At 38.8% G+C, this 14,009-nt stretch overlaps 1 protein-coding gene and 1 pseudogene across 3 annotated transcripts in view; both read right to left on the reverse strand.

Moving 5' to 3' along the window:
• The window catches only part of LOC145500345 (baculoviral IAP repeat-containing protein 1e-like), a 39,190-nt gene extending 31,695 nt beyond the window's left edge, over nt 1-7,495 (reverse strand). The window contains exons 1-2 of one of the 2 annotated variants that reach the window (XM_081479856.1): nt 7,425-7,495; nt 2,339-2,434 (exon numbers count right to left, since the gene is read on the reverse strand). In XM_081479856.1, the coding sequence (XP_081335982.1) occupies nt 2,339-2,434; nt 7,425-7,429 (101 nt within the window). In that variant the 5' untranslated portion in view covers nt 7,430-7,495. Of the gene's footprint in view, nt 1-2,338; nt 2,726-7,424 lie in introns of those variants that run through there. The other variant, XM_081479855.1, reaches the window with a different exon arrangement.
• The window catches only part of LOC145500329 (uncharacterized), an 89,377-nt pseudogene extending 75,704 nt beyond the window's left edge, over nt 1-13,673 (reverse strand). Inside the window, exons 1-2 of the transcript XR_014051047.1 lie at nt 12,972-13,673; nt 9,461-9,526 (exon numbers count right to left, since the gene is read on the reverse strand). The product of XR_014051047.1 is annotated as an uncharacterized LOC145500329 (transcript). The remainder of the gene's footprint in view (nt 1-9,460; nt 9,527-12,971) is intronic.
• Between the last annotated feature and the right edge of the window lie 336 nt (nt 13,674-14,009).

A 14,009-nucleotide genomic window follows, 5' to 3' on the forward strand; every position in this document is an offset into this window, starting at 1 on the left:
AAGAGATCGGTTAACGGGCGCTGAAAGGCCCATTAACTTATCTTTTCTAGCTGTTGCTAAGGAAATTTACCCTGATATAACCTCGTCATTTTTAGTTAGTTCAAAGTTATTTCATGTGTTTTAACTTTTTCATGATCAGTAACACCAGTGCTGACGTCATCAGGCCATGCCCATGGTCATTTGACTAATCAGTTCAGAAAAAATGCAAAGGCTCCCAGGCAAATTACGTTATCGGGACTTTGTTCATTGATTCAATATTTTCATTCTAATCCTCATTACGCTATGCATAGATTTTGTTTCATTTCTTAAAGGTAAGATTTTGAGAGGACTTCAAAATATTGCAAAATTCGTAATTTCCTGGGAAAAGCACGATTTCACCAAAGGAATGCATAGATAGCGTAGAATTCCGAAAGTAACGGTCCCCCTGAAAATAACGGCTCTGCGAAAGTAACATGTAACATTTGTTTTACCTTGCTATTGAACCCCGAAAGTAACGGCTTCCCTGAAAGTAGCGGCCCACCCGAAAGTAGCGGCCCTTTAGAAGTTACTGAAAGACAAAGTCTCTCTTCTCAAGCGCGGATCATGTGGATGGAGCAGCCTGTATGCAGGACTGAACATTGACTTGAAGAGTTATCTCTGATTTTATTTCGCATCTGACTGAATTTTCTTGAAACTATGATTTAGAAGCTATGTTTGTCCAGCAACAGAGTCAAATGAGGTACTGCAGGGTTATCAGTTGTATTGTGATATACTTTCGCCTTTCAGTTCCAACCGGTTTAGGGTCTCAGTCTTTTTGTTCATACAGTCTGCTTTGTTTTTGAGGGTAGTTGAAAACATACATAAATGGAATGTTTAATTTCTTGTGTTACCTGTCCGCTTTGTCTGAAACGACTGTTACTGTACAAACGTTTCTTAACCATCCGAAAGTAACAGCTACCCGTAAGTAACGGCTACCCCAAAGTAGCGGCCCCTTTTGCCTGCTAAATCCGAAAGTAACGGGGGCCCTTACTTTCGGAATTCTACAGTATGCCTCCAACGTTGGCTTTCATCGAAACTCGTCGAAAAAGGCTGGAAAAACCGCCTTTCCTTCGGCATTCAAACAAACCAGAAGTGCCCCCCACAGATATCGGAAGTTACCCCATCAGCGCGTGCGCAGTTTACACTAGCAGCGCACTTGGGTAAGATCAAACAAAGTACACGAAAGCCACACGGAGTTTGTTTTCTCTTTTTTTTTTTGCTCTTGTCTTTCTCTCATTTTGTTTTTGCCTGTACTTTTTTACTTTGCATTTTGTGAAACACAAAGAAAAAACATCTAAAATGTAGGCGATATTGCAAGTTGTTGAGTTGCTTTTATTTTCCGTGCTCAGGCCCCCGAAGGGGAGGGGGGAAATTGTTTTAAACTTTACGAACTCTGAACTCACCCCTCTCGCCTTAGTACAAGTTTTTGTCCGCGCGCGTAACTTCAGGTGAGTTTAATTAGCCAATCGTGGCTCAGAATGTGTTCGCGCGTACATTTGAACTTCGCTGTTGTAATTTTGCTGATTTTTATCTTTGCTGTATTTTTCTTCCCGTGTTTAAGATTTTAGGCCATCCTTGCCGCGGTTTTTGGCGTTTTGAGTCTAGCTTCTTCACCGTTTTTAGCCATTGCGATTCGCCGTTTATTGTATGTTCCGGATCATGATTACGTGGCTTGTTCATTAAATAGTTCGTGTATTTGCAGTTTGAGCCTACGAGTCACTGAATACAATTCCCAACTGAAATCCCAGAAAAATTGGGTGGGGGTGTGGGGCCCGCTTCCCAAAACCCTTACCCTATTTATGAACAAAGCCTGCGATTTTCCCTACCCTATTTATGATCTGACCAAAAATTTGATACCCTATTTACGGCTGTTGCGGCTGACACAGTTGCTCTAAACATAATTTATGAAGGGCTTTGGTTGATGGTCTGGGCGATAATGATGAAAAAGTAGCTTCTTCTAAAAAGCATGAACAATTCAAGACCAAAGTGCAAAAACCATACCCTATTTCTGACCAAAGTGGCCAAAACCGATACCCAATTTATGACCAAAACGGCTGTAAAACCATACCCTTTGGGGCCGCACATACCTATATAGCCCATATAAGGGAGTACCCACCGGGGCTCAGGCTGACGTAAGTAACCGGAAGTGAAATTTAACCTCCTTAGCAACGCGCGCGAAGTGAGTCGGTTAATGGGCCCTTAATGAGAAGGAGTATAGCTAGTCTACAGTCTTTCTATGGCCTATTTATCAATTGAACTTGTAAAGATTTTTTGATAGAAATATATATACGAATTAAACAAAGAGATCAATATAAATTACCTTGATTGGCATTTAAAGCAAAGAAGGAAGTCAGGGCACTTATAGCAGCAAAATCGCCTACCAAGTATAAAACCTTTACAATCACCGCACTTGAATCTGAAACAATGGAACATGAATCACATCATTAGAGCTTGTAAGCTTGAACATGGCATTTAAGTGAGTCGCTCGGTAGGTCGGGCAGGCAGGCAAGCAGGCAGGCGGGCAGGAAGACAGGTGGGGGACGCAAAAGAAGTTTATTTCAAACAAAAAGGCATAGTATTCGGACATTTAAAAGGCCTATAGAACCGAGCTATTTCCCCTTTTGCCTTACGTTGAAAAACAATGGTTATCATCTGTATGAAAAGCAGTCACAAGAGTGATACAAAACAATGCCATGTTTTATCATTAGCACTAGCAGGCTGACACTATGTCTGCAACTACAAATGTACCATTTTGGTTTTGGTATAACACTTAAAAAAAAGACAAAAAATTAAACTTATTTTATTGAAGCTATTTTTTCGCTTTCCCATGAGCTCTTTTCGTGTATTACACAAGCTACTTTCTCCTCTTTCTTCCTTTTTCTTTCAAAAAAATATATGCTCTTGGAGGCATCTAGAGGCAGTCATACAATATAATAAGAATATAATAAATAGCAGGCTGAAGCTAAACGCTTAAAGAAACACAGAATGAGACCATGCTGGCGAAAAGGCTAAGTTTGTTGTTCCGCTACACATTTCACTGGCTATTTTTTTTGGCGAGTTGAAAGATTTTCAACTCACACGAAATTCATTCACTGAAATTATCTGCCGCCGGAATCCCCGAAAAAACGTAGTGTGGTCAATTTCGTGTGGCCCACACAGACACGTCTAGGATATTAAATTACCACGACAATTCTCAAAACGCTTGTATCCTAATCAAAAGAACTTGCAAAGAACTTGGTGATATAAACACTTTTAAGACCCTATAATACTCCCTGGTTAGATCCAATTTGGAGTATTGTTCAGTTGCCTGGTCCACCTTCACAAACAGAAATATGGATAAACAAGCGAGAATTCAGCGTAGGGCAACGAAGTTTATTCTAAAATCTGATGAACTGTATGATGTTAGGTTAACAAAGAAAGCGTAACAAAGGCCCTACCTTTCTGATATCACATTTTCATTTATAATCTGATGTCTTGACGATCTTTTTTTAAACTGTGATCCTTGAAACCTTCCTTGCCTTTATCACCCACAGTAAGGAGTGTCAGATTACAAGTCAACATTTTAAAACAAATCCTTTAATTCAATGGTTCTAACCGCGAAAGAGTTACCGTAGATCTTCTGAGCCTAACGATTGGTCCATAATTTGATGAACGACCATTAAGTTTCTTAGGAGAAGTGCTTTTAATGAAAGGTTGTGTGAAGATTCACTCTATTTTTTCAAACATATTTGGGCCATTAATATTAATTGATGTGGCCGTGTCATTGTATTGAATAATGTAAAACTCTGACATGGTTTACATGTAAAGCACTCTTCAGAGCTTTATAAGCTTTATAGAGTCGGGGTCAAGGCATCACCGCCTGAGGAGAAAAATAACCTGATTTCTTCTATAATTATTGGTTCATTATTGTAGCCTATTTTCTGCTCACAGGTAGCCCAAGCGCGGAATGCAAGCCGCGAATACCGAAAATATAAGACGCCCCATAAGAGTTTTTACTTTAAACTTACCTATGTTTTGTCCTTAATGATTCGTGTGATTTTACAGGGTTGCAGACGTTCCAGTGCCGGTTTGTGGCTTTTTCTGGGATGGATGATTTTTCCCTCAAAAAAGCGCTTTTTCGGGTGAAAAACCACCCCGTCCAAAAAAACGCCCTAATCGACCGCTAGGTCGCCCAAAACACTGTAAAATCATAAACGACAAAAAGACAACATAGCTCAGTTCAAAGGAAAACTTGATTTCTAACTTCCCACATTTTTAAGTGCCAGAGCGAAAGCCGAGGTGGGACTTCTGACTTCTGAGTTTCGATGTCCACCTTCCGACTTTCGACTTCCGACTTCCTACTTCAAAATTTAAATGATCGATCTCCAACGTGCAACTTATTTCCCTGGAAATCGAGTCATATTTAACCGTATTAGACAGAAGGTTTCGGGGCAGATTTCAATATTCGTAAAGTTAAGTTTCGGTAAGTTAGTATAATACTTATTATGTAAATCTAATTTCACTGAGAATCTAGGGTGAGATACTTTTGTTTTGACAAAGTACGATGCCCGGGCTACGATGGCAACCCAACGGAATTGAATCGAAGACGCCGCTGAACAGAGATCGCAATGAACTGAAACTAACAAATTTTGTAGTGCCATAACAAATAGACGCTTACATTATTTATACACAGTTTAGCCGCATTTAGCCTGCCAACCTTATTTTGTGTATTGGCGAGTGCAATCCTCAGCGTTTGGAATCGCTTTCCTCTGGTCGTTTTGTACCACTTCACTAGACCTTCATGTTGCCTTACTGAATAAAACATTGTGTCGCTTTTCTGAGATTTTCTGAGTTCGCTATAAACTCAGATGAAGAGACTTCAGTTCTAACTTCTCAACCCCCCCCCCCCGGAAAAGTAAAATTATCTTATATTCTTTTCCCTCTTCACGAAGAAAGTTGTTGAGCTTGATTTCAAACAACTAGAGCAGTGCATTTTTCCTCGAATTTCAAAAAAAAAAAATTCCTGCACAGCAAACACAGTGAACAAAAATCGTGCAAGGGGAGCCATGGCAGGGTTATCGAATGGTCTTTGCGAGCATTTCCGAGCATGCGAGCAGTGATCAATTTTGTCATGCGAGCAGCGAACACTTTAGAAATAGCAGATGGCGAGCAGCAAGCACTTCGTAAATTTTCCGCCTGCTGGAATCTCTCTCTTTTATTAAGACGTTTTTTGCGCCAAGTAAACTGGCTGACACCTCCAAAACAGGACATCAGCCGCAAAGCCAGGCAACACGTTAATAAACAATTATTGGATGAGGTTTTTGTGATATCCACAATAATCAAGGCCGAGGTAGGGGTTATCTGCCGAATCCTGAGGCTGAGGCTGATAACCCTTACCAAGACCTTAATTATTCTGGATATCACAAAAACCGAATCTAATAATTGTTTTTTCATACATTGAACGATAAAAATGGAAGTCATGGTTTGCTTCTTCACTAAAGCTACACAAAGCGCGCGAACTTGACATGATTACCCTTACAAATCTTGCACCGCGGTCATGCATGACATGATTACCCGTGATCTTGGGTGTCCTTGACATGATTATTGTATAATCTGCCGCTAGATGACGTCACAGGCGCTGATTTCCAAAATTCACTCTACGCTTCCGGCCAATCAGAAAAGAGATAGTGAGTTCAATGTATAATAAAAGATCTTATCGTGGTTCAACCAATCCCAGGCATTCCCAGCAGCTTATACTACAGCCAATTATAATCCATCAAATATTTTCGCTTGCGCGTCACTGGTCTAAACGCGTCACGTGACCGAGTATTCCCCAGCTGAAACTGGGGAATATCCGAAAATATTCCCCAATTTTCGGAACTGCGCGTGTCGTGAAAAATAGTTGAAGGATAATAAACACAATAGCCTTCATTTGACTTTAAAAGCATGCTCGGATATTTGTCCTTGGACATTACCTGTTCCTCGAAGCTCACAGTGTTAACTTGTCGGAACAGATAATGTCCGCGGACAAATATCCGAGCATATTTTCGCGCCAAATGGAGGCTATTGTTTACTTATGCCTTGTTTGATACGCCGTCTGATGCAAAATTACCTTACTTAGCTTCATGTGAGTCTGTGGGTGGACGCTAAAGGAGATCTGAAGCTTTCTAAGGGACTGCTTACAAGCAAGTAGGGTCTCTACCAAGAGGGTTAAAGATAACCGGCGTTTACAAGCAAAATTGGCCGGTCAGTTTCAATAAAACGTCACGAAAACGAGGAAGCATTTTTCTAGAAACATTCATGGCGCGTGCATGTTTCCCCAATGTTTCCCAGTTTGCCATACGGGAAACATTGTTTCCAGAGTCAATTTTTGTTGTCGTGATGCAAATTATGCTTCCGCTACACGGCAGAGAATTTTAACTACAATCCAATCATGCGAGCTCGAGCAAGCGAGCACTCATCTAATTTTTGTGAGCAGTTCAAGCAAAGGCCAAAATTTTGCAAGCACTTTCAAATTGAAAGGGGCCGTTCGATACCCATCATGAAGAAAAAAATCGAGCAAGTGCTCTTACTATCATTGTTTCGATTCTTTAGTCTTGCACAACCTATTGCCCACCAAAAAGTCATGCAAAACCTAAAGGTGCAAACAAAATTTTCAGGCCCCAGAAAACTCCCACCCCCCCCCCCCACCCCCTTTGAAAACATAATGGTCCGTCACCTTATGTTGTAAATCATATCCCACTGTGCGATATGTTTCTTTTTGGGTGGCATTGACAAATAATTGAATTTTGACAGATATGATTGCAAAGTAAATAACCTTAAATAGTCTCACCGCGTAACCGAGCTCCTTTAAACATCAGAAATACGAGTTCTTAGCTGCGTATTGCGTGACATTACCGTGAGCTTGGGGTGGAGAGGAACTGCCTTTTGAAAGAGACAGGAATGCTCATCATCTCGCTTAGGGGTCTAAATTTTGGATTTTTGGTGTCCACTTCAGCTGGTAGTGTGTAGTTTAAGACAATAATTTGACCACAAATACACTAATTTACAAATTACGTCTGCTACTTACGTCTGCTTACTGCTAAGATGATTTGGGTGTCCTATTAAGCCTGCTATATTGTACGCGTGGTGGTTAAATATTTGAAGCGGTGCACTTTTTTAATTGAAGGTTGACGAGGTGAATGAAGCAGCCTAGTTTGATTTCTTTTAGGTAAAAACAACATAAATAGAAAGCAACTATAACTGAACACAAAGATTATGGCACATGGTGTGACATACAAAGATTTTAAGGTGTTCAAGTAAAACTTATGGCTTCCCTTGCACATTCTGTCACAATGAATTGTTCAAATTAATTATTATCATTTTTTTAAGAAGTTAAAAATTACCAGTGTGTAGACAACTAAACAGCTGTTTATTCTAGTACTAACCTCATTTCAATAACTTCGTGATTTTCTGTGTGACCTTCTGCTTTTACCCTTTCTGTTTGAAAAAAATAAATTCAAACCTAAATAATTATAAAACAAAAATGTATGCGCCAAATTACTTGAAGACAACACCTGATACATCCCTGTTAGCCAATACAAACTCAGTTTGGAAACAAGTGTCGCTTGATCACTCAGAAATAGTATACAAGTCTTCAAAACAGGCATGTAGCCCAGGAAGGGGGTCAAGGCTTGTACAAAGACTAGAGGTATCGAATGATAAAAGTTGGCACTCTTTTGTCAGAAGCTTGCGTCCATGAGAAAAAAAAAATTACCTTGTGTTTCTTAGGAACATCATTACTTACTGATTAAAGGAAAACTTAGTTTAAGGCATTAATTAATCAAATGTTGTGACCATAAAAACCGATTTATTTCCTGTTGAATAGCTGAAAAGGACTTCTCCTGTACATAAGGGTGATATAGCCCTTTGTAGTTTTCTTCAGCTCCCAGCAACATACCATAAATGACTATACTCACTCGTGTAACAGTCAGAACAGAAGTCAACATCAATACAGTTAAGGCAGCGGTATCGGATGTCTGACAGTTTTACACGACAGCCATTACACGCATACCGTGCAGGAAACTGGTCCTGGAACCGTGCTACAAACAGATTCAGCCGCTGAAAAGAATGAAAAAACTCACTTATTAAGAACAGTGTAACATTAGTTTACTCTTGCCTCACCCACAATTTGACTGTCTTATTTACAAATTATATGCTATGAACCTTTCGTTTTTGGTCTGTCTGTTCCTCATTCTGCAGGCGACCGAAAGAACGATAGTCCTGTTTGACCATCTTCAACCAAGTATCGTGATCTTCATATTGATCCAGCTCCTGTTCTCTATTTATGTCCTTCACGTCTTGCTCAGTAGTTTGGGCTACAGGCAAAAGAGAAGCTTTTTAGATCTAGTTTGACGTACTAACTGACTCGTAAATTGTTGCACCAAATTTCACCTAAAATAACTTGACAACTTAACCCTAATATTGGTTTCTCAAATTATTAGTGAAGTTACTTTCCTTGACTTGTACCCATATATGTACATAATCTCAATTCCCCTGAGTATTACTATCTAACCGTATAGTAGAATGAGCTGACACTTTTACACTGTACATTATAACTAGCATTACAAATTAAGATTCTTGTCTAGTTGCAATGTTTATCGCCCCTGAATATGCCGGTGTAGTTTTCTTAAATGCTCTCTTGCACTCCAGTAGATTTCCTGACATTTTTCACCCATGATAACTATGTGGAGATCTTGTCAATCTAACGAACGGCCGAGTTCGAGTCCCATGTGATTATTTTAACCTCACTTGTACAATTATAAATCTAATAACATGTAGCTGTCTTTGGCATTCCTTAAAGTCAAAGGGGGACATTTTGCAAAATAGAAACAATTAATGGACTTGCAATTAAAGGGATTTAGAAGTTCAGGTAGTTCATTCATCACATGTATCACCACATCAACGAAAATACTGACATCACAGAATGTAATGTTGTGTTGAATAATAAACATTTAACACCAAAAAAATACTGATATCACACGGACTCTAGCCTCGGCGACACAGACGCTCTTTGGGCTTGTCACACAACCTTTCCTCTAATGGAGAGCAATACGTGACGAGACAAACATCTGTGTAGAAGGCTACACTGACTCTAGAGTTTCACCTCACGTTTTCATTTTTATATCATCTGTTTTATTACCTAATTCAAGTTGTTTTGCAGTGTGGATAAAAAAAAGGTATTTTTTTTTTTTTTGCACGTTCACAATCAACAAACAGCTATAACCTCAAACAGCTCAGATCTTTATGAGTTGTATTTGATATGTTTGAGGTAGCTGCCCATCAAGTAAGTTCCTTAATCAGAACACCGTAATTAACTTTCTTGACCAAAAACACCACAGCATTTTACTGAGCCTGTGACAAACTCCCAGCATGCTTCACAATTAACATGCTCAATCCAGAAATATTGTCCCTAAAATAGTACCTGCAATCCCGCTTCGTTCAACATCTGGATGGTCACTCTGTGAACTGTCTTCGCCTGCTACTGTGTCTACAGACATGTAAGAGAAAACCTCGTCAAATTGACCATCTTAAAAACTTAACCTGATCACCAAGGGCAATCTAGGAGTGCGTCCATTAAATAATTGGTGCCCATAAAGAAATAACTGTTATTTACAACCACAAATTTGCTTTTAGATTAAAAAAAACTTAACATATACAATACTACATTTTTTACACCAGACATGTGATGAAGAAGTTGAAAATGTGGGAATGTAGGATGTCCACAGAAACTCTGATGCTCTCAGTCCTACAAATATGTAAACTCTTGTGTGTCACATGGTTTTATATAACAACCTTTCAGTTTTCCCACACTTCCATTTTTCTACAGTGCAATCGTCTATAACAGTGCTTATCAGTGGAAGTTAACCTTCGTTTCAACCAGTTGGCCAGGAAATATATCAATCTTAACATTGGGAAAAGAAAAGTATGCAAAGCTTTGAGGATCATTGGTTTTACAAGCCTGTTGCTACTGATGATGGCCACCACTCTCAATTTTTGTTTTCCCGTTGAATTGCTGAGCACATGTATCACTTTACAATGACCCTCTCACAAATCAATTTTCTTGGTAACAAGCATTAATTTTTGTAATTTTTTTGAGCTCAAGACCCCTTATGATTCTTTTTTGGTTGTGAAATCATTATTCCAGACTGTCATTTGGATATTTTTATTATAATAGACATTGAGTGTTTAACAGGAAAATACGCCAGTCATAAAGTCTATATGAAACAATATCAAGGACCTGAGTAGCGTATTTTCCATATCCTCACTAGCGAGGATATTGATGACATCATTTCCTGAGTTTTATCACGATAGTTTGTGAAAAAAGTCAGTTTGTCTATGGTAGATACTAAGGTAAAGTCTGTATACGGGCCAAGTGGCCCACCAAGTCGGCACTTATCCTGGTTTCTGTAGCATGAAGCGACTAGGAGTACATGTATCTCTACTCTCCCCTGGGAGGGATGCTAGTCTGTCGCAGGGTTACCCCCAGCATTACGTTTGCTGGTACCCATTTATACACCTGGGTAGAGAGAGGCACTGTGAGAGTAAAGTGTCTTGCCCAAGAACCCAATGCAATGTCCCCAGCCAGGGCTTGAACCTGGACCGCTTGATCCGGAGATGAGCACTCTAACATGAGGCCACCCTAGTTTGTCTCTAATTGTAATAAAAAGAAAATTCATCTTGCATGGTGGCTTGAAGATATGAATTTTAACTTCTCCCATTAAAAAAAAATATTTTACTCACTCGCTGGGCTAATTCGTAAAATAATGTTTTATGCTGCCGTGAAATATCATCTATTATAATCCACCAAATATTTTTGCTTGGGCCCAATTGGTTTAAAAGCATCATGTGACTTAATATTCCCCAGCTAAAACCGCACGAGTTGCGAAAAACAGTTGAAGGATAATAAACACAATAGCCTCCATTTGGCGCGAAAATATGCTCGGATATTTGTCTCTGGACATTATTTGTTACTCAAAGCTCACAGTTTTCCCAGAGCTACACTCTCAGAAAACTGTTCTCTCCTCCAAATTTGAGCATATTTTTGCGCCAAATTGAGACTATTGTTTATGTAAACTGTACAATCTTCTAACACTATCAAACTGAAAAGCTTCAATATATCTTTCTCATTAATATTAATACCCATTAATGGGATGTGACATAAATTACCTTTTTTTTCCCATTTTAGTGCACTGCAGCATTGTTACAATGTTTCCTAAATCAAACATTCTTGCCAATATAGTGGTCTAATTGTAAATCCTAAGTGGTTAGCAAGCACTACATTAGAGAAAGTTTTCTTAATATTTTTACCCAAGGCTTTAGATGAGTTTTCTTTAACAGTAACTAGTTGTCATCTATTCTTTGGCATGTCCTCTTTGTTTTGCTGTGAAATAAACTGTTCTTCACCTTCATGATTGTTACAGACATTTTCTGTTATTCCAGACCCTATTATATCCAGGGAAGGATTCAAACTTCCATGTTAAGTCACCCGCAAGATGCACATGGCCTCATTTAGGCATACACATTACAAATTACGTATTTTGGTATTACTTTACATTGGAATTCTGTCCTGAACACCCTAATTTAGGGTGTTCAGGACAGAATTTCAATGTTTTAACCCATCAAAGTACAAAGAAATAGAAAAAACCTTAATATCATATTGTGTTGGTGGTTTAGATAAATGATAAAAACATATTAATTTCAATGACAATCAGGGATTGGGAAGGCCCTGCGCCATGTGCATATAGCACAAGGACAACGCTACAAAATGACGCATTACGAAAGTACCTACCCGGCCTGCAATGTGCCCTAGCCGCAAAACTTTTCAGCTGTAGTATAGTTCATACACGTATCTCAAGATTTAAATTGTAAATGCAACTTTACTTGTCACTCTAAATCTTAAACTGAGCATGTCTCAGTGATGTAATGATGTCACACTCGGTGTGTTAAGTTTAATTGGTTCCAATTCAGAATGCATAGTTTAACCTCAATGAAAGGTTATATAATTTGTCTTGGCTAGCTAGATTCTGTGACTGTACACTTGAACCTAGCTTGACGTCCAGTAAAAAGTGAATATATCTATCTTATCGTCTTACAATAAGACGATAAGACGAACTCCAAGTAAATTGCTTTTAATTGGCGTTTTCAATTAGCGAAATTTCCAAAGCGATGACTTTCAAAATATTAAAGTTAAAAGTGGTCCATTATGTTTTTCTTCTTTCACCCAAATGTTCTAAGATAGCCATCTGCGGTTTGTTGGAAACAAATTATGTATTCAGGGTGACCGCCCGCATCACGCAATTGTCTACATTCAAGTTTAATTGGTTCCAATTCAGAATGCATAGTTTAACCTCAATGAAAGGTTATATAATTTGTCTTGGCTAGCTAGACTCTGTGACTGTACACTTGAACCTAGCTTGACATCCAGTAAAAAGTATAAAACAACAGCAATCAAGAATTACATATCGTTGGTTGAAATTTTTTTATGGTCCATTTATTTACCCTAATGACCCAAACCTTTTATAAATGGCCCACAACTTTCCAATGCCATGGGCCATAGGCTCGTTTGCCTGTTTTGCCTTCCCAATCCCTGGACAATGTATTTATCATTTTTAAAGACATTATTAATCACTGTTATTTGTGTGTCTGTTCTAGAATGGTAGCTTTCAAGGATCAACTAAAGTTTGAGACAAACCCACATTGGTCTCCTTCAAGGGTTTATTTCAAATTTCTGGATGACAATCCCCACACATTACATGGAAAATCCCCATGGGGCATTACAGTTATATCAAATATTTGTTTGTAAAACTAGAAGAAAGTCGTCACTTTAAAGGTGCAGCACGTCACTTTAAAGGTGCAGCTCATCACTTTAAGGTGAACGTCATTACTTTAAAGTAGCTTTTATAGAAGTAGATTTTTATCACTTCTTAACTCACCTAAAGGAATTACTTCAGGATTGTCACTTTCTTGGTCTCCAAGCAATTGTTTTAGAAAGTCTTTCCTTGTGAAGAACAAGTGAATAATTGACACTATGCAGAGAACAATGGATATTGCCATAATCGTAACAACGCCAATGTTCAGTTTGGATTTCTCCCTGTGATGTAAATCATTGCAGGTCATATTCACTTGGCTGATGGGAATTTGAGTGGTGTTTCCTTGTGAGCACATGTACACCATTGGAAGATGAAGGGTCTGGAAGCCACAGAAGAGTCCCATCATCACACCAAGAACAGCAAGTTGAAAGCAAACGTGAAAAAGAAACCTCCACATAAATCTCTTTGACAGGCATTTCTTTTTACCGCTGTTCCCTTCCTTTTTGATTCGTCGTAGTGCTAAGACACTGTAAAGAATAAAGACTACCCAAAAGAGACCCAAAATACCACAGATGATACGAGCAAAATTAAGTGGTATTAACAATGGGCTCATGGTGGAAATGTAGTCATTATAACATAGTTGACGGGTGACGTCACTGGGCTTGGGATCACAGTTGAAATTCAGCCTATCTGTGGAGTGCAAGCCCTGTAGAGAGCCAATTATCGTGGGCCAGGAGACCAGAAAAAGAACAAAATGAACAGCACCCCATACAGTTTGGACTTAAGGGCAAGGTCAGTTATTTTATCCATTGTACAACACACTCCAACCGATCATGATCTAAGAGAAACAAAACAAATAAAAGTATTCCAAAATGCATTTTACACTTAGTTGTAACAATAGTTAGTGCCAAAAAGAAGTTTTTAATCTCAGATTGCCATTCAGCAAATTGTTGATATCCACACGGTGCATTCATGTTTTATAATACAGTCACAGAAAAATTATTATGAACTGGCATGTACATATATGTTTTTTACTAGAAGTGCATTGCATTGTACTGTAGTTTATTTAGGAGAACAAGTGCCATTAACAACTCATTACAATATTCCTAGAGCAGCCACATCAGCTTAATAGCTGTTATTTCTTCAGTGACTCTTCCATTC

Source organism: Orbicella franksi, chromosome 10, assembly GCF_964199315.1.
Source record: "Orbicella franksi chromosome 10, jaOrbFran1.1, whole genome shotgun sequence".
Classification (NCBI taxonomy): Eukaryota; Metazoa; Cnidaria; class Anthozoa; order Scleractinia; family Merulinidae; genus Orbicella; species Orbicella franksi.